We start from the raw sequence: 21,271 nt of genomic DNA on the forward strand, positions 1-21,271 counted from the left end.
CTGTTGATAAATTCATTTGACAGCAGGTGGCAGTACAGGACAAAATGGCTGCCCCTGAGATGGAATAAAAAAAAGTTATACAATTTAAAAAGCAACAGCTCCATCTGTTGTGAAATTCTCTCTCTCTCTCTCTCTCTCTCTCTCTCTCTCGTATTTTTATTCAGACTTCAAATTTTGTTGGCACACACAAATGACACAAGCGCAAGATGTATATATAACAAATTTTAATACGTCAATAGAACAAGAATTGATAATGATTTTTTTTTTTTAAGACCGTTTGTGTCTGTTGGTTTGAAAGCAATATCGGGGAAGTGAGAACTTGCCATGTGAATGCACCAACAACAAATAAAAAACACTTAAAAATATTGCCTTATGGTACAGACATGACTAAAAAAAGGTTTTTTTTTTTTTTTTTTTACTTAACTACATGGACTTTCCGACACTTCTTAAAAAAAAAAAAAAACCATGTAATATAATACCCATTTGGTCGACTTAAGAGGTTGTTTACAAAATGTTCAGTCAAAACAAAAAGGGGAAAAAAAAGGCATTTGAAAAAATAATCCCTCTCAGGTTTGGCCACCAGAAAACATTCTGACCTTAGAAATGATAAAGGAGGCATAAAATATGAAAGTGAGTGAAGTGCCTAAAATAGTTGAAAGATTTGATCACATGCAATCAGAAGGAAGAATAGCTGAATGGCTACAAAAGTCCACATAGACTATTTCTTTTAAAAACACGTGGCATTTGTTCCTCATGTGGCTACCAGCCAATCCGCCTCTGCGACAAAACGTTGTAAAATGCATACCAAAGCACTAGGGGGCGCCATAATCCCACACATTGATTTTAAAAGTCTGAAAAGGGGGCATGATCTTTTCATCCAAATGGATAAGCTAAACATACTGGAATACTAGCACATACAAAAAATGTGAAATTTGCCTTTCATTTGAAACACAAAATAAATACATTTAGTTAATTTATCATTAATTATACAACAGATATTTTCAAATACAAAAAAAAAAAACGTTTTGTGAAGTGGTGTGTATTTTATGAATAGATATTTGGTGAAAAAATGTTTAATTTCACCAGAAGCAAGACATAAAAATGGTAGAGAAAGTTTGCTGATTATATTTTATATGATCATTATTACCTGGGAACAACGAAACAGTTTTACATCTATGCGTAAAATAAAATCTGTTTTGTCTGTGTGCCAAAAATAGCAGTGTAGAAAAAATGTTTTGAAAGAATATTTCATTGGCCTAATCGCATAATTAGCCTGAGTTATTTTCAACTCATTGTCAATGAGAACAAAAGGCTTGCAAATGTGCTTGCAATTATTTTTAGATTGTCAGTCATTGAGGTCTTTTAATCCGCAAAAGTTGACAAAAGGCAACAGAACTCATTTGTTTAATATTTTTCTGAATGTTTTTTCTCGTTTTCTGAAAAGACTGAAAAACAACTTTGGCCATTGTGTTACTAGGCTTGCGATTTGTGTTTGTGTGGCCTTTTATGTATTGTTTTTTTTCTACAGGACAACTCCCTACCGTACGGATTTTTTTTTTTTTTTTTTTACCAGTCACCCAGAAAAGCAAGCGACGCGAGTCACGTGGCCGGCAACTTCCGTTTGCCCAGGGCCGTGGCAGAAGGGGGGCGAGAGGGGCGCTGATGTAGTTGTTGTTGCAAGGGGAGTCCGCGGGTGAGAGTGGCGGGAGAGGGCGGCGGCGTGGAGTCTACGGCACTTAAATGTGAACAAGTTGGGCTTGCGTAGCCTCCTCCTTGAATGTAGCGAACGCACTTTTTCTTCCTCCTAAGGACAGTCACAGACAGTTATCTGGGAATAAACCCGGATGGCACAACGTCAATAACCAAAGAAATACAACACAAAAAAAATGCACATGTACAACACGCACTATGTGGAAAAACTAGACTAATTGGGTTTTTTTTGTTAACAAGTAACAACAACCTTCCAATTTTTATGTGTATGTTTAGTTTTGCGAACAGTTTGTTGTGTCTGCTTTTATGTGTGTGTTTTTTTTGTCTCTAGCAAATGCTTAAGAGAATCTGCCCTACCTGGAGAAGAAAGGTTCAGTAAAAAAAATCTATATTATATGGCATATGGGAAAAAAGGTATAGTGGGATTGTGTTTTTATTGACGGTTTAATTTAATTTCCTTCTTTAAAATAATTGCCGTCAATCCTAGTCATCGACTTTCTGAGCTGAATTTGCATAGCTTAGCATAGAGGCTAGAACTGTTAGCATGGCGTGAGTACAAGTAAAAGTGGAAACAAAGTTAGTATTGGCCTTGTTAAGCTAACGTGCAAAGCTAACAGGTATTGTGTTTTAGTAGGGAGGGTGAGAATGAGCATGGGGGGATTTGGGGTGGTGGGTCAGGTGGTGAACGTCGTGACGGTTTTACACACCTGCAGGGACCGCACCAATTTGTCTGCTGCTTGAGGCCAAAGCGAGCTCGACATTTCTTAGGGGACCCGGGCTCTGAGCCGCAACGACGACAACGAAAAAACGGAGAAACGACCAAGAAGACCAGCAAAGCGGCACAGGAAGAAAAAGATAAAGAAGACGAAAAGGCATCAAAATGGCTGCCGTGGAAAAAAACGTTAGTAACAAACACACACAAGTTAGTCAGGGCATTTTACGCAGAGCGGGAAAACAATCAAACCTTTAGCCAAGCAATATTATAATAAAATGAGTTAGGAGGTTAGTCTCTTGGGTGACCGATTTGACCTGTCACACAGAGGTCAAGGCAGCAGCGAAGCCGCAAAAGATTTCACTCAGAAGCACAGCATCTCACAATCATATTAATTGTTTTGTTTGTGTCTGGTTTGAGCGATATTAGAGAAATCAGAGTGAAAAAATATGATGCTTAAGATAAAGCGCTAGCGTAGCATTATCTCAGTGTAGCTATATCTCTATATACACTATAGCGTAGTATAAGCTATGTTGTGTTTACCTTGCTAGCACTAGCGAGTTGAGAGCTAAGCTTCTCGCTCAATTTCACATGACTGCAAACTCGTTAGCATTTGTACCTGTGTTGGAATCTTGCTGCTTCTCCCTTTTTCTCCTCTTTTTCTTTCCCTGCAAGAGAGCAAATTTGAAGTGACTCACTGAATGATAATAGAAATCATTCAATGTATTATTGAATATTGAGTTTAAAAAAAATAACATTCCAAATATGCTAAATATCTGTCACGTTTGTAGCGACTTGCGCTCGTTTACAGATCGCCACGCACCGGTTATTTTGTTAGGTACACTGGCACAATCAATAGACTGATGTCAGTGTGTGCTGGTAACCATAGCAACATGCAAGCCGCCGCCGCCCCTCGCGAGGAAGGAAGCATGCGGAGGGAACGCCGTGCGGCCGTCATCGTTTATTACCCACAATCCCTTTCATGCACACTGACGTATTGGCCCTGCCCCCCCATCACAGACAAGACGAATCCCTACCCAATCGGCTTTACTCTTTTCACCTGCCGCCTCCTGCAACAGGTCAACAGCACACTTAGCGCAACACGTGCTGTGCTACCATGCGCGCGTGTGTAAGTGCGTGTGAGGAATAGGAAGGGGATGATGAAGATTGAGACGTGATGGCGGTCTTACGTAATTGTCGCGTGCAGACCAGGTGGGGTAGAGCTGCATGTGAAGTTGTCTCTCCTTGCGTGCCAGCTCGTAGTACTTGGCCTGCTCCTCACGTGTCAGCGCGTGCCACTACACGCGCACACACACAATGACTCATGTCAAACACGGCAATCACCGTCACCATAATGACCACAGGGGCAGGACTTTATGGCTCGCGATTGAAATGATAGGAAAAAAACAGATTAGTAAAACAAAAACTGTCATAAGGCTACGCAAATATGAGTTTACCCTTCGTCCGAGTATCTGGTTGATGGCGGCGCTCTCCTTGAGCGTGCACTCCGCAATGACTTTGGCCCTCATCTCCTTCATGTAGAGCATGAAGGCGTTGAGCGGCTTCTTGATGACGGGCTTCTTGGGTTCCTTCTCCCGCTTAGCCTCCACGTGCGGCTTCCTGACCGGTGAGAAGGGAAATGCAGACTTGAGTGTGCTTTATAGCGCCTCCTATGGTTGTAACATTGAATTACCTCATAGCCGTAGTGATTGATTTTTGAAGTTGTTCCCAACACTATTGGATTCAAGTGTGCTACTTACGCGTACATGCCTCTGTCGTAATGGTCGTGCTCCTGCTTGCCTGAAGGGGGCACGATGGCGGGGTGCGGGATTCCTGTGGGGTGCATGCCTGATGGGCCCAGCATCAACGAGTGAGAGAACCTGACCACACAAAAAAAATAAAACAATCAAACATAATAATACTGACCATAATAATGGAAGCCAAAGAGATGAGCCAAGAAGCGTGACACAAGGTAAACAGCAAACAATGAAGGACCACATTACCAAAAAGTGGTAACACTCATTCATTTTGGTTATTTTTACTAACCAAAACTTTTGAAAGGAATATGCTGTATGTGCAATGGTAGCTTAAGTAAAGAAAAGCAACAACAAAAACAAAGCAATACAGACAAATGAACAATAATTAGAAAACAATGGTCATAATACAATCATAATACAAATGAATTTTGCCTTTAAAAAAGAAATACTAATAAGAAATGATAAATCTATTGGCAAATTATTGAAAAATTAATACATTTTTAAAAATCCTCATCACTAACTTCTTTAAATTGATGACCATTTTGTTTGTTCCATTTTAAACTATTCAGAAAAATATTGGATTTTTGTTCCAACGTAATAATTATAATTGACATTTTTAAACCGAAAGAGCTAGCAAAAAAAAATCTCAGAATAGCAAAAAAAAAAAATTAAACTACTCAAGCGACTGCAATTAGATGATCCCCAAACGAGCAACATAAGCACGAGGGAGACGTCCTCATCGATGCTACTCTTTTGCTTCGGGCGTCAGAAGTGCACTTATTGCATTAAAGTAGGGATTTCCCATTTTCCCTTATTTCAGTTGCTTCGACTTGTAGTGAACCCTTGAGTCGTCATCTGACCTCATGTTCGTCTGAAACAAAACAGCACACAGGCGACGCTTGCGACAAAAAAAGCACTTTGGCGCCACATTGGACTGTCTTGAAAGAGTGAAAGCGGAATGAAATGACTATCAAAGCGCACACTTTAGCAGGCGAGCAGCGACTTGCAATTTTTTTATTTGAGGGGGGGGAATTTTTCTTGCAGCAGATGTGGCTACCTGCTGCAGTACCTGGAGTAGGACGAGGCGGTAGGAAGGTTGGAAGGGAAGGACTGTCGGAAGCCGCACGTTGACAGAGCGGCGGGGTACGCCGTCTGCTTCTGCCTACCACAGCACAACACAACCACAACACACAAGCGCTTCACTTGCCTATTTCACTTTTTGTGACTTTACACCCCGAATACATAAAATACGAAAAAACAACAACAAAATCAGGTAAAACAGTAAAATAGGACATGGAAATGTGATATTTGCAACGTACATCAGTTTGAATATTCAACGGATGTTTGATGAAACTTTTTTTTTTCAGACCAATATTCAATTTTTGATACCGCTTGAATAAATTTACAACATTTTATTTTATACAATGACCAAAATTTGTGAACCTTTTGAGGGGGATGATAATTTGCCAAACTGCCGCAATATAGCGCCAACCACTGCAGAGGAGAACTTACTCAATGTTTTTTTGTGTTAAGCATCGGTTGAGAATTGATTAGCAAATGGTGAGGGTGTTTATTTATTTAGCTTGATTGCACAAAATGCTAGCACAAAATGCAAACTGGATTTCTTTGTTGTGTTTTCATTTGGTGTGTAGCTAGAGGTTAAACAATAAGAGAAAGGTATCCAAGGAACAAATCGCGTGCGTGAAAGAATCTTCTGGAGAATCTAATTTGAAGCTGTGAAGCATAGAGAGCCTCTGCGGGAAGATCCGAGGGGGGTCACCGTTGACAGCTGCGTGTCACTGTGAGCCACGCACGCTCGGCTGGTGTGTGGTGGGGTGCAGGCCCGGCAGCCTTTGATATGTAGCGGACCCCCGCCTCCCTTTACAAAGCTTTTTTTCTTCTTCCAACGAATACACTCACGCGTAACGTCACACACCATCAAGATCATGACAACAGGCAAAAGTTCCGTTTGGGATGAATTCACAATTTGGGTTTAAATTGAGCTAACATTTATTTACATAAGTGTCACAAACGCGTAAAATTGGGTTTTGGACTGACTAACTTGTTTATGTGCGTCTGGTAATGTGTTTATTCTAAAAGTCCAACTTGTTTATAAAGCCAATGAAATGCTAAATACAATGAAATATGTGAATCAATTATAAAACAAACGAGAAAAGATGATATATGTTCCTCCAGTTCAAAAGAAGACAATACGCTGAAACCAAGAAGCTAATCCAGGCTAATCTGCCAAACATTTGGGAGTACACAAGCGTCAAATTGTCACAATAGGACATGTTTGACATTTCCACCAATCCTTCGCCTCAAATCAAAAACATCGTACAAGGCGCCAGAACAAGACGATCATCCGGATTAAGGCAGATTAGTTGTCAATAATTCCTCAGAGAAGACTACTTGTCCGCCTAAAATAAAATTGTTGCCGATTAGAAATACTATATCGAAACAAAGACTTCATTGGATATTGTGTGTCATGTTTGACAGAATTCCTAAACAGCTCCTGTAGTAAATAATTCATAAATCGAAAGAGGACTGACCTTTAACAGAATTTAGTAAATGAGACAAAGAAAGCGATCAAACAAGATAGTAAATAAATAAATAAATCTGAAAATATGGAGTAAATAAAATAAATAAATAAAATGGTACATACTTCACTAAATTATCTAGTAAATAAACACAATTTAAAAGAATATATATTTTACAATTTCTTTGTACTGATTATTATTTTTTGCCTTTATAAATCAAACAAAAACCTCTCTGGCGCTAATTACATTTTTGGTTCATTAAAGATCACAAGTCTTTCCGTTTCTCTACTTGAGCGTATTTCACGTGTATGCTAATGCAGCGGAAGTATCATAATCATGTGTAGCTCCTGAATACCGACTTTGGGTGGACGCTAAAAGTTGGGTCTGACTGATGTTCCTATGAGTGCAGGATGAGTTCAAGTCAAAACCAGAGCAGCGTAAAAAAGAGCTACTCCACTTTGAATAAGGTCACCGTAAGTTCACAGTGGAGTCACTCACAGGTAGTGTCGCAATGTGTGTCTTTTTGTGCGTGTACATGACACTCACCAGCCCATGGAGGGCGTGATCTGTCCGACACCGCCTGAAGGGAGAGGGTAGTATCCTGAAAGGTCCTGGGCTTGGTGCCTGTGAACGCCTACAGGCACATACATACAAAAGTACACAACAAACACACACAATTAGGACAACTACATACGGTATGTACTTAATTATCTCTTTTAAGCACATCATTAGGTCAGTTCGGTGGCCCCATTAGGGCAATCAGGGCTATTAGCAGTATGGGAACCTCAAATTAAGCACACACAAAAACACACACTGTGCGTATTACACTGTGTGTGTTTAAAAGTGTGATTATACAGAGGTTAACATCTACTGTAGCTTTAAAATGCACTCACAAACGCTCCGTGAAGACATTTAATTGTATGACTCACAATTGATTTTATTGGCCTCCACAAACATAGGTGGCGCTAGTCCTACTTTCAACTTCTTGTGCATCAGCCCGGAGGAAGGAAATCTCTTTTTGGGGAGCTTCCAATACCAAAAGTTTAAGTGTTGCAGGCACAGTATTTGAATTAATCTTGGGTTTGTGGAATACAAATTAAGCAACAAAAGTCACCCGTTTTTATCCATCTCAGGAGGCGGCCATTTTACTCTCTCCTGCCACTAAAAATGACATCATAGTGCCAAAGGGCACAGCTTGCGAATGTCACATGACTAAACTCAGAAAACAAATGAGCAATGAGGAAAAATATTCACAGCTCGGGCGACCATTTTCTTCTTCTTCTTGTTCACACAGTAAATAGTGTTGGGTGTCAGCGCAGCCCTTCAAAGGAAGTCATTTGTCAACAGACAGCAGCTAGCATTTAGCCAGGCCCCGCCGTGTTTGCTAAGCAATGTTTGCCGCGCAGGAATGCCTGCAGATGACTGTAATTTAGACCTTGCCTCCGGGTGAGGGGTTGGGGGGGTGCCAATTGGGACCCCAATAATGACGGAGACACAATAAAACGGGGACGGCGGCTGAGTCAGTCGTCTCGCATTTTGTCTCGGCCGACATTTTCTTAGGTCTGTCTGTCTGACCACGCCCTCGTCTTTGCACCTCCACTCATCATTCACACAAAAAATAAACACAAATTCTTCTATCAACGACAACAGGGATGACACCACTGATGATGTAACAGCATGCCAGGGCGAGGTGGCGACTGATATGTGTGGTGAGGTAACCTGGCGTGTGTGTGTTGATTCCGAGTAAAAAAGTATGTGAGACGGTGTGAGAAAGGTCAGAGGTTTCCATCCAGGTGTTAGCGTTGTGTGTGTTTCTGTGCATGTGTGTGTGTGTACAGGTGTCTCAGTCTGTCATTATGAGCTGAGTCACTATGCTCGAGTCATAGACAAGGTGTGTCTGTTTCTTTAGTAAAAGTGGGCCTGTATGGGAAAAAAGGGGGATTCCAGACACACAAGGCGCCCGATTGCCCGAGGTGTGTTCGTTTTATGTCCCGCATGCACCTTTTACAGATATAAAGCTCATCTTGTGCCCCACCTTGCACGGTCCCGTTTGGAGTTGCTCTAAGACAGGGGTCTCAAACTCCAGTCCTCGGGGGCCGCCTTCCTACATGTTTTCCAAGTTTCCCTCGTGAAACACACCTGATTCAATGATCAGGCTCCTGCAGAACGTGAGGATCAACTGATCATTTGAATTGAACGAGGGAAACTTGGAAAACATGTAGGAATGCGGCCCCCGAGGACTGGAGTTTGAGACCCCTGCTCTAAGAACACCCCAAACATTGTGAGTACACACAAAAAGTTCAAACGTTAGTACTGAGAGACTGGAGGAGTCACAGAAAGGCAAGGAAGTGGACTACCAGGTAAACATTCATGGATCAAACACTTGATGTGACTTTGTGTGTGTGTATTGGTACCCGTCTTCTGACTCATGTCGGTCGGCATGTGCGGTGGGCTGCTACCGAAGTGCTCGTTGCCGTAGGGCAGCAGCGACGTGAGCGGGTGCATGCCGTGGGACTGCTGCACCACAGACACCTTGTTGGACTGGAACAACACAAGGAGAACAATCATAAGTCATCAAGTCAAATTTAATAGCTAATTGCGGTGAGAAACAAAAAGACAATGCTAACAAAAAAACGTTTAGCAATAGGTCGGCGCTAACACAAATCCAAACACCCGATTTGTGTTGTTACGTCGCCACGAAAAATACTAAAAGCGTGCTGGCGCGCTAACTTTAGCGCACATCTGTCACTGCGGCTTCTCTTTCACGTGCTGAGCTCGTTTGGCCAAAGGAGAGAAGGGGGGGGGGGGGAAAAAAACGTCCCGCCTGTGCGTGCGCGTTTCCTCGCCGTAATTAGCCGCCCTTGAAGTGGCTTCCAGAGCGCCTTCCGCTTTTTCCGAGCGCGCTCGGGGGGAGGCGCTCGCCCCAACCCCGTCATTATCGGACCGCTCTGTAGTTAAGTGAGGAGAAATCCCCACTCCTCACCTCACATACACACACGACATACACAATGTACATAAACTTAGGTTAGCTAAAACAAGTGTGCACTCGTACAAAAGTCATAGACACAGACACAATGTACTATCTTCATTGTCACAAGTCACAAAATCGAAATGTCTAGGTCTATGTTGACTAGCAAAGGCGGGACTCGTCATTCATTCGCAAGTCTCACTTTATAACTTTTCAAGCAAGTGCAAAGTTTCTGTGGAGGGGAAATAAATAAATAAAGAGGAAAACCGAGCAAGTTGCTCAATCACAACATATTTTGTTGTTGTTGTTGTTGTTGCAGGACTCGAGATGATGGCAGCAAACTACACATTAAACAGATTAAAAAAAAAAAAAAAGTTAGTTTGTTTCCACTCCCAGTTGAAGTTTACTGTAACATTGAACATAAAACCTAGTGAATTACATGGTGTGTTTTCAAACAAACCACATAATGTTACCTTACCAAAGCCTGCTAGCTTAATGCTAACATATTGCAAAATGCCAATGACGGGCTAACGAAACGACCATCAATGTTGTGATGTTATTATCTTTTAAACAATGGATGGTTCCACATAAAACACATCAATACGTGGAAATAGACAACTAAAGAATAGTCACAGGCAAAAGCGACAAATATTACTGCATCTTACTGAGCGTCTTTTGCATATTAATATAAATTGCAGATATTTCCACAATTGTGACCAAACCTTTAATCTAATTGAGTTGAAGCCCTTTATTTTTAATTCTGTAAGGCAATTTTACGATCTTTTTATTTTATTTTAAAATATATATATATATATTCAGGCAACAAAACGGTGGGGGGCAGCCACTTTCTTTTAATGTTTCATCTTTTCTAAAAGGTGAGATTAAAGACACTCGGGCCAGTGGAGGACCAAAGAGACGAGTGTTTTAATTTCCGCTTTTAATGGAATAAAAAAACAACTAAAGAATACATTAGTTGCGTGTGTGTGCGCTCTTTAGCATGTATTTTCGCATGAGTGTGTGTCGCATCAATCCAAACAAGTGCAATGCGAGCTGACATTAAGTGTCACACTGAGAGCGGAGGAGTGCACATAAAACACTCGCGACAATACCAACATGACTCAAAGAGGCCTTTCAAGTACACGCACACGGGCAACACAAACACACGTATGCATTTTACTGACACAAACCAATTAATGATCAAGTAATTGCTCCTTTGAAGTCATTAATCTTTGATATCATCGGCAAACAGGAAATGTTTTATTTGTCCCACTTCCTGTAACGCATTTTGTTTTGAAAGTGAAACGGAGATTTTAGGAGGTGGGGAAAGCAAATTTGGGATTTTGAGTAGGCTGAGATAGGGATGAGGGTCGGACCAGGATTTTTTTTCTTGCTTTATTTACCCTCAGCCACCCACCCCCTTCCAAATCTGGAAGTCATTGCCTTCTCCAAATGAGAGCCTTGCTTGACATCAAAAGCAGGACTGCCGTAACAGTGCAGCCATGTTTTAAAAAAAGCAACACCCCTCCTCACCGCAGACCCCCAAAACCAACCCCACCCCAGAAAAGTCTCTTCTTGAGACTCTGTCATATCGAAACACCACAAAACACAGTAAAATTATTCCAGAGTTTTGTGTGAGTCAGCTGTCAAACTTCGCAACCAAAAAAAGTGAATACAATGGATTAAAATGTAAATGGGTGGATGGGAAATTTGAATGAAAATAACCTTTTAGGGAGGGATTTTTTTTTTTTTTTTAAATATCCCCGATTGCGATGCCGTCTCATGATCGAGATGACTGAGCTGATACTCATATTGAAGACCCGTAACCGCAATTAGAATTTCAAAAATTCAAGCGACTCCAAACACCTGCAATAACATCTACTCCCATTGCCTCTCGTTGGTGCTTCAAAATTCTCGCAAGCGGTTTTGGCGTGTAGCCTCAAGGGTGATTTGACGCCCCTCTTCCAATGGAGCAGCTGTACCAAAATATGACTTTAATTTAGGATTTGGGAATTTAGCCGTCAAACTTACAAAAAGCCCTTCGCTGCAGTTGGGCTGGCTTGAATTACAGATCAGAAATGTCTCGTATCGAGCAGACGGTGAGAGGAGCTGAAACGGGATTAGAGTGCAGACACGAGATTGGCAAAAACAATTAGCTCCCGAGTCCCCGCGCCTCCGAATTGTGAATTGTTTGTAACCGAGGGCCTTCCTCGCATCCGAGGCGGGAGGGAGAAGGTGGGGGGGTGGATTTCCTCAGCCCGTCCAGATCGTATTACACAGGCCCGAAGGCTCTGATGTGGCTTCAGACAGCGAGCGCAAAACCAAAATCCCGCAACCGCGCAGGCCGGCTCGGCACTCGGCCTCGTCCTGCGGTCGACTCTGAGGAATATTTTTGAAAGCTCGAATGTATTCCAAACTACCCCCCCCCCCCCTTCCATCCCTCCATGGATGCTGCGCTGTTTGAATGTTGGCAGCGAGTTCATGACAAGTTGTTCCGATGGAATAGCACGCAGGATTTAGATGGTCTTCAGTTACGGGCCCAACATCTGGTGCGGGAGGTGCAAACGGCTTTCAGTTTGGAATCGGTTCTAGAATTCATTTTCTAGTTGTTTTCATGGAGATCCGATCCAGCATAACTTGTCGGCCCTCTTTTCGTGCTTCACCGTTTCAAAACTACAGTCACGGATTAGCGCTAGCAAGCTCCGTCCAACGTACAAATGTAAGATTTGCAAAATAAATTATGAACTACCACAATGTTTTATCTCAACGTGGCTTGAGATTCAAATTACAACTCTCCCTCTTACACAATATTCGTTTGCACAAGGGCACACAAATGGACTCGAGATGCTAACGTGTAGTGAAAAACAAACATGTCCGCCTTTTTATCCCTCACATCAATTAAAGCCCTTTTCCAATGGCGAGCTCTTGTTCTTTATTAGCGCAGAACCTTCTTGCCTCTCTCATGGAGTTTCTCTTTAATCTCAGGGAAATGCTTTTGCCATTGATGCGTCTATTGATCTGATGTTTGCGCCTGAACGCTTTTATCTCCTTAGTCTCAAAAGGGGGGGAAAAAGCCTCGAGTTTTAGGCTCTTGCGCATTTTGGCCAATGAGGACTCAAGATGTTTTCTCGACATTAACACATTTTTGTTAGTCTTTGCGGTAGTTATCAGGCATCTGTACGACACCTGTTACTCAAGCGCATTACTCGAGTAGCGTTTGTTGACGCTAACATTTATTATTCCCTCTCTTTTAACACTTTGCTAACCCAAGAATCGTCACGTGTTTCCGTCAATTATGACTATAGATATTTTTAGGACATTTTAGACCGTCCTTAGAAACAATATATCTTCCCGTTTGTCATCAGGCATCATAACGGACACCTCGGGTCGTCTCGAAACCGCACACTCGATAAAGTTGTAAAGAGAGAATGTCATTCAGGAAACATTTGAGTGAAAGTTGCCTACGATTGCATATTTCAAAAGAACATTAAAGCTAAGAATGGACGTATTCTCATTAAAATCCGTGAGTAACCTGCTGGCCTCGTGTTTTTCCATAAAGTGGCGTCCCAGAACTGGACCGCAAGTGTACTAAAAATCTCCTCCCATCTGCTTATAAACCCCCAAAAAAGTACGTTGAATCCAACGTTTTAGCTAGAGGGCAAAGTTTTCGGTGTGGCACGGCTCCATCGGACTAATCCAAGCGCGGCGACAAAGGGGGGGTGAAAGGAGGGCGCTACCATCCAGCAGACCGCGAGTGGACTCGGTCCAAATCCTTTGCGAGGGTTCGCCGTCGTGTGTCCGACCGCAACGCCGCACGTCGAAGAGGTCATCTGTCAACACTGGCCGCTGTGTGTATTTATATATTTGTACCGTATGTGCCCGTTTGTGTGTTTATAAGACATTTGTTTTATTTTAGTCTCTGGAGGAATGTACCATCTGACAAGCGCAGACATCTTATTTACTTGACTGTTGCTGTCTGATAGCATGGCCTTGCACATTTGAGGGTTTGCGTCCAAGCCCGGTGTGGTAGCAGCTTCGGTTCTGCTATCGATCATCTGTAATAATCACGCAGCGGCAACGTCAGTGTGTAATTATCTTCTCGAAATAGAAGTGGTAGGCTCTGCTGAGAGACCTTTTGCGGACCTTTAAGTACAGATTTTTAGAGCTGTCACTGTTCGGGGGGGAGGGAGAGGGGCGCAGAATGAGAACTTCAGGTAAAAAAATATATATATCAGGAACTTCACTGAAGTGAGTTTTAATCATGGATAGATGGTTGATTGGAATTCTAATGGATAGACAAGTGGCAGATTTAGGAAGTTTGGGTTAGGATGGGTAGATAACGAGTCGGATTTAGTGGGGAAAGGTTTGATTGGTTTGTGTGGTTGATGGCCGATGGAAAGGTAGCTAGAGTAGAAACGTTGCTTAGTTTGTTGTATTGGAAGGGTGGAAAGATTGATAAGGTGGAAAGATGGGCTTGGACAATTTATACACACTCGAAGTGTACTTGTTATTAATTTCTTCCATCACCGGCGTCCGCACATGCATCTGTCTGTTTCTAGAAACATCTGCTGTTTGCGTCTGCGGCTACAGAAATTGTGTGCTGCTGATTTGTAATGTAAATATGCGGTATTAGTGCACACAAATAAACACGCGCATCGCGTTTTCAGCCGGCGGGCTTTGCGTCGTCACCGAGCCGTAATTGTTACCACACGGGCCGAGTGACTAACCGTCACCGGCAGCCGATATGGGAATAATCAGAGACAGACGAAGCGCATTGCATATTTACACATACGAGCTACCAATCTGCATCCGTGTGTGTGTGTGTGTTAGCCTCGGCCGCGTACGTCCACTTAGCGCTAGTCCAAAAAAACAAACACGGTGGCCAACCAGAAAAACCCTGCAAGGTCTCGGTGGTGCGACAAAGCCAAACCCAAAACGTCCTTTCTTTCTTTCTTTCTTTCTTTCTTTCTTTCTTTCTTTGTCGCCTTTGCGAAGCCAACGCTATCCCTTAAGAAGCAGGAGCAATTTTGACCATCTGTTACGTAGCAATCAATTTTACCCGCACTATGTTGAAATAAGCAAAAGTTATATAATTGCTTCATTTATTGTGGATCTTATTTTACTTTTTTTAAATGAAGAGACAATTTAACACCACCTCTTTAAAATAGGATAATTTTCCAAGCAGCGCAACAGGAGTTTGAATGAAGATTACACAGCAACAGTAAAAGATGCCATTTTGTCTTAGTTACATTTTCCCCTGTAGCTCAGCAAGTGAAAATTTTCCATTTGCGGTACGCGAGTAGCAAATGTGCATATTTGTGTGTGTGTGTGTAGTTCAGGTGAGGCTTGTATTTTCCGTGGTGAACCACAACAAACTATACACAGCGAGCTGCACCTCAGAGAACCCTGGCTGCCAAGAAGTAGTCAAACGAAAAGTATACATTTATACAAAATCAATTTATGCTGAATCCCTCTTTTTTCAATCTAATTGGTTAGGAAGTTTTGCGACCAAAATTAACGTTTGAGGAACAACGTCATGAAGGAAATTACCGTATTTGCGGCGGTGAAATGGTTAAAGGTGTTGTAAAGGTGTCAAGGAGCGACTTTCAACACAGGCTGTGGTTTTTTTTGGTCGTAGCGCACTGCGGTTAGCTGCTAGCGCCCTCATTGTTTACTTCCGACTCCCATCCGAGTGACCCTCACTGTACTCTGGTGTCTTCTTCCTGCTCTCTTTACACTTTTTCTCCCATCTTTTCTTGTTTGTTTTCCACTTAGTCACTTCTTTCTTTTCTTTTCACACAATGTTAGCATGCGTGCCACCTGCGCTTGAACACGCCTCGCCATCACAGTTGCTCCAGTTTTTCATCCGCCCTAAAATTGCTCACCGCTGACTGCAACATGTAAATAGGAAAATCATCACAACACGTCTTTGTTTTAAGTACAATATGTTCAATATTTATCACCACCCCCAAAAGAAATTGCATTCCGGGCCAGTATTTGGTCAGACTATGTGCGCTAAACCATAATCATTCAAATGATGTCAATATAAGACACACTTAGCATACAGTAGCATCTTCATTTTTTTTTTCTCCCATTCCCTGGATGCAATGAATGTATGTTAGTGTGTCACGGAGAAGAATGACCGTAGCGGTAGATGAAAGCCGACGGCGGGTGGCCCGTGCGTGATCGCAGCCATGTGTGGCGGCGCGCTTCATGCGGCCGCCGAGGCTCCGGCTGGTCTGCGACGGCCACGTGGGCGGAGAGAAGCGAGGATGACAACGACGACGATGAACGTTTGGATGAAGGAGAGGAAGAAGTGGAGGTTGGAGTTTCATCTGGTATGGACTATTTTTAAACAAGACTATTTTAATGGTACACACCCGAGTGAGGATGATGATTTGGGTGTGGAGGCCAGATGATCGATCAAAATAGATTGCACCATTTTTTTTCTTTTTCTTTTGTACTTTAGTTAATAAATCCATAAAAATATGGCAGGGTAAATTATTTTAGGCTTGTTTACTTATATATAATTATTATATAAAATATTTTGGAAAGTGTTGAATTCATCTTTATACGTATTATAGTTTAATTATTACAATTAGTGCTACATATTTGATCTTATAATATAGACTTGTTTTTTTGTTTGTGTAATCCAGTTGCTAACAAATGAACAAACCGGATCCTAACATTTTATTGATGCTGTTTAATCATCATCATTATGTAATTTCTTATGAAAATAAAAAAAAAATAAGCACCACTTCCTCGCAAAACACGCCCAACACCTGTTTGCCCTTCCCTTCTTCCGGAAAATAAAAATTACAGGTATAAACACCCAGAGGCCATCTTAACGAAGGCTTTTTTTGTCACCCCGTCTTTTGATAACTCTTCGACTGTTTTTTGCCTTCCTCTTTTTGGAGATAGTCGGAAGCCTCGGCCAGCCGCCACTTCAAAGCCGCACCGACACATGTTTGTGACTTCATTTTGCTTATCTACAATGCACGTGTGTTTACCTCTCGGGCGTTATCATTGTAAAAAGTAGGATTTTGAAGTCAATGTGCAAAAACACCAGGAGTGGTCCTTTTTGCAAGGAAAAGGAGAAATGGTGCCAAGGATAAAACGTTTTTTGACTACAACTCACTTCGGCAAAATAAATATTGAGTAGCAATCAGACGAAAACCATGAGATGGTTGCTTCTAACCAAAATGGCTAACTTCCTGTGTGCTTTTTTGTGGGTCGACTCAAGATAAACATGCCCACTAAATGACAAATTGCTAAGTGAAAATGACTTTGGGGGCTGAATTTTACCGCCAAAACATTTCAAGGCGATTTGGTGAAATTTCACCGCCATGTTCTGCCCACCTGCAATAACAAAGTTCAAATGACTTTCTCAGGTTTCCCTTTTCCAGTGTCGCTGTCACTCGGGGATTGCATATCACTCAAAATCAATGGCGCTCTGGTTTGGTCAACTCAGAGATCGTTGCTTTGTAAACAACAACATTGGGCCAAAACCTCACGTGTGACCCTCAGCCGAAGTCGCAAACAAACAAGATCAAAGCGCACGCTTGTTAGCGATTAGCGGACTTCCTCGCGATGACATACACGATCAAGCGCACGCAAACACACGTACTATCAAACAATCTTGTCACAATTAGCAAGCGGGCACATCTTGATCTTAAAATGTGACATTGTGAGTGCCAGTGATTCATGACCGCTTCTTGCTTTTATGTTCCCGCTAACCTCGACTACAAAAAAAAATAATAATAATCATGTTTAGAGATATGTATAATTTGCATTTTTTTTGTTTTTTTGAAAATTGCCTGTCTGCAAATTTGTATCTGATTATTTAACATGGTCTGGCTTAAATATAAAATTGGCAAAAATGTAAATAAAAAATAAAATAAATGCATTATTTACCAATAAGACATTCAAAACTGATGTACTACAGAAGTATTTTCATTTCTCAATTTCAGATGTTATTTACTGATGAGTTTGGGAAAATACAAAAACATTAAAACATTGAAAATGTGGGGGAAAAAAAGTCAAATCAATCCATTTTAACTGAGGAATTAAGTAAAATGGGAATTAAAAATAGTATAATAAAGGCAAATTTATTGAGAAATTAAGGAGCATAGAAGTTTATTTTCTCAAAACAAGAACCTGGTTGATTTTGAGGCTGACTTACCGTTGGCGACACGGAGCCATTAGGTAGGTAGGGGTCGGGCAGCATAAGGAAGGGGTACCCGGGGTACCCGGACGTCTTGTACACACCGCCATCTTGCTGCTTGGACGCTGTGGGACAAACAAACAACAAGTTAGCGGAAACGAAAGTCAGTCGTGACCCAATTTGGACTTTTTTTTTTTCTCTAGTTCCAAATATGTGCCTTGACACTGTAAACAAATAGCGGATTTACAGCATCACTGCTTGACAAGTCAAGTCTATTTTTGTGAGATTAATGAACTGTAATGAACAGAAGTTTCAAAAACAACATTAAAAAACATGTTCAAAATGTGAAAAACAAATCTACCGTTCCTTTTCTCGATCGTCCATTTTAAGATCGTGAATAATTAAAAACGACAATCAATAGAGCGACTTCCACTTTTCCATTCCTGCACTTTTAGCGACTTTAAATGATAAACCTCATCAGCAAACAGGATCGCCATGCAAAACATGTCGCAGCAAGCGGACACCGGCGCTAACGTTAGCGTCATGTGTTTCAAGTTGGGACAGGACGACTAGTTGGTCTATCAGTAACTAGTTCCCTACACAGAAAATGAAGTTATTTGTTGTTAGCATTGTTTTGAGTCTTCCTCGTAAATCTTTATTTGTGTTGACAGTGGGCAACTGCCACTCATGACACCTGCAGGACTCGAGTGGAACAGCAACAGCTGCTAATGTCTACTACTAATACCTGCTAATGTCAACAATGAAAAAATAAATAAAATAACATGCCATCTGATGGCGTGACCTACGCTGCATACCTGAAACAGGAAATATATCCCAATTGGATGTGTATTCCTACCATTCCATGTTAAGCAAGTTTTAAGGCTAAAACAAAAGGACAAAAAAAACAACAGTGCAGTGACATTACATAAGTCAACAAACATATAATTAAGCATTCCTTGGCATTTAGTTTGGTCATTTTGTGTGATTTGACACATTTTGTTACTTTTAACCTGCACGTGTAAATCCTTAAAGACGCAATGCTCCCAAATGCAAAACGAGTGTTTACAAGTGTTGTTAGTTACGGCATGTTAGATCCTTTGACGTGTTACATGCATCGCCTGGCCTCTTCCTCCTCCTCCTCTTTCTCAAGTCTAGATGTTAATTTAAATCTTTAAGTCATTGTTCTACATTTTGTAAGTCACTAAAAAGTGCATTTGGGCCCAAAATCTGCCTGCTTTTATCAGGTAGACAACTTGGAACGAGTTGAGAGGAACTGAAAGGGAGGGGCAACAAACAATAAAATTTTTGCGAGAATTTGTGGTTGTCTATTTGATGTAAGTACGATATTGGTTTATTTAAAACAATCCAGTCAGCGGCTTGAACTCAGTTCAGTAACTTTTTAGCCAATAATTGGACAGTTAAATGTCCTATATTGTGTTGATCACAAATGTATTGCAATGTAGCGGCTAGCAAATTAAGCTAAACTCACACTGCTGACATAAAAATGAGAATTAATTGGATTTGAGTACATATTTCAAGAAGGGGCGTTTTACTCCAAAATTTTACTTTTGAAAAAGGCAAACTTCAACTCCCTCAATATGTAAACAACATAAAAAGTCTCTAATTTAATTGAAATTGAGATTCTTTTCTGCAGTCATTCTAATATGTTTAATCGTTAAATTTTAATAAATGCCCAATAATATCAATAATCAACAACCCTTAGTCATGGAAACACCTTCAAAAATCTCAAATTTAATCCACATGTGCATTGACTCATTGAATAGCCAGCCTGGGGGGGGAAAAGGCTATTGCAGTTAATGGGAAAACTGTATAAAAGGCCAAAAATAATGCTAATTAATGGGATTTCCGATCATATTTCAAGAAAACGATATTTATCCATAATTTTAGTTTTAAAAGGGCAGAATCCGACTCCATCAATATGTCAACAAATTAAAACCTCTCAAATTCGAGACTCAACGTGTAGCTTTATAGATTGGGACGTTATTTTTAAATAGTTAGTTGTAGGAAAAGCACATACAAGAGAAACAAGAGTATTTCATCGCGAACGGACGCCATTAGCACATGCGTGGCCTTAAAAAACAAAAATAAAGTAGCAGACGATCGACATTTTTTACAGTGGCCACCTGGAAGCTTTGAAGTCGCCGCCGCCGAGCAGCACGTGCCCCAAATGACCAAAATACTTAGACACGCTCGATGAAAAATTCATTTCTATCGCCCCGATAAACACATGAATACTCTGACTAAACATAAAACACAACACTTTAGGGGGTCTCCTTACCGGCGTCGAGCTGCTCCCTGTGTTTGTCCGGGAAGCCCCTCTGCTGTTCGGCCGGCTGCCCCCGTCTCACCGCCTGGAGGGTGCGAGAGTGAAAAAGTAGGATGTAGGCTGATTAAAAGTGTCTTAAAGTGAGTCGGGAGTGGACGAATTCATACCCCACATCGCTTCGTGTTGAGGAAATGTAATAAAGTGTGAAAACAAAGTTACAAAATTAATAAGGGAGGAAAAAAAAAAGCACCCTACCGAGGAGGCGCCGTTGCCGCCACCGGGGCCGCCGCCCGGGCTGTGCTGGTGGATCTCGGACTCGTTGACTAGCGACGACTTAAGGTCTGCCAGGTCCTGTTCGGTGAAGGCGCACTCCTGGTGGACCTTCTCCTCCTGCTCACCTTCGTCTTTGAAGGCGATCATCTCGTCGGTGGCTCCCAGGTCGTCCCCCCCATGCTGAGGCATGTCGACGTCCGGGGACACTTTTCGAAGTGCGTCCAATAAAGTAAAAACCAAGAAAAAGTCGGAAAAGAGACGTCAAATCTGCGGCGTTGTCCTCTTAAAGAGTCCGGAAGAATAAGAGGGAAAGTTGTTCCGTGGCGTCCCGCAGCCGCCTGGAGGACTGATGTTCTCCTGCAAGAGTGAGCAGGACAAGACGAGGACCCCCGACATCAAAGGGAGCCGCCGGGGTGATTGGCAGATCCGATGACTGGTGTGTGTGTGTGTGTGTGTGTGTGTGTGTGTGTGTGTGTGTGTGTGTGTGTGTGTGTGTGTGTGTGTGTGTGTGTGTGTGTGTGTGTGTGTGTGTGTGAGCGAGATTGTTTCTACAGAACTTCTTAAAGAGACATCACCATCTCGTCCTCGAGCATAATTCATGACTACCAGGGGCGTGTTCACGCCATCAAATATTGAGGGCTCCGGCCAGCCCGCCAGCATATGCTGCATTCATGAAATGGGGTAAATCCCCACTATTTTGTTTTATGGCATCTTTCATTAAAATTGGCAGCTTACTTTATTCCATCGTTTTTCAATAATTGTTGCGGTATAACAAAAAAAAAAAAGCATTTATAGGGCCCGTCAGTTATCCACCGATTTTTCGCTATTCGCAGGCCGACCCTCTTCATGAAAATAGTAAATAT

The 21,271-nt window shown here is 41.8% G+C and overlaps 1 protein-coding gene across 12 annotated transcripts; it reads right to left on the minus strand.

Moving 5' to 3' along the window:
* Positions 1 to 294: 294 nt before the first annotated feature.
* Positions 295 to 20,883, minus strand: tcf7 (transcription factor 7). Of its 12 annotated transcripts, none has more exons than XM_037270707.1 (13): positions 20,391 to 20,883; positions 20,148 to 20,220; positions 17,867 to 17,973; positions 9,134 to 9,260; positions 7,266 to 7,353; positions 5,249 to 5,341; positions 4,183 to 4,302; positions 3,880 to 4,042; positions 3,613 to 3,720; positions 3,460 to 3,492; positions 3,042 to 3,090; positions 2,418 to 2,490; positions 295 to 1,804 (listed from the first exon to the last, which is right to left on the minus strand). In XM_037270707.1, exons 1-13 carry the CDS (start codon positions 20,595 to 20,597, stop codon positions 1,600 to 1,602), a joined length of 1,446 nt encoding a protein of 481 aa, XP_037126602.1. In that variant the 5' UTR covers positions 20,598 to 20,883; the 3' UTR covers positions 295 to 1,599. The 12 variants fall into 12 exon arrangements, with proteins under 12 accessions (XP_037126602.1, XP_037126601.1, XP_037126604.1 ...); XM_037270706.1 differs by having other exon boundaries at positions 5,237 to 5,341; XM_037270712.1 differs by having other exon boundaries at positions 1,665 to 1,828; positions 5,237 to 5,341; positions 20,391 to 20,882.
* Between the last annotated feature and the right edge of the window lie 388 nt (positions 20,884 to 21,271).

The sequence above is a fragment of the Syngnathus acus genome, chromosome 14 (genome assembly GCF_901709675.1).
Source record: "Syngnathus acus chromosome 14, fSynAcu1.2, whole genome shotgun sequence".
In the NCBI taxonomy this organism is placed as follows: Eukaryota; Metazoa; Chordata; class Actinopteri; order Syngnathiformes; family Syngnathidae; genus Syngnathus; species Syngnathus acus.

Coding starts and splice junctions, on each gene's coding strand:
- tcf7 (XM_037270706.1), bottom strand. CDS start 20,597: ATGCCTCAGCATGGGGGGGACGACCTGGGAGCCACCGACGAGATGATC. Junction 3,721..3,879: donor ACCAGATACTCGGACGAAGG/GTAAACTCATAT, acceptor GTGCGCGTGTAG/TGGCACGCGCTGACACGTGA. Junction 3,091..3,459: donor AAAAGAGTAAAGCCGATTGG/GTAGGGATTCGT, acceptor GCTCTCTTGCAG/GGAAAGAAAAAGAGGAGAAA.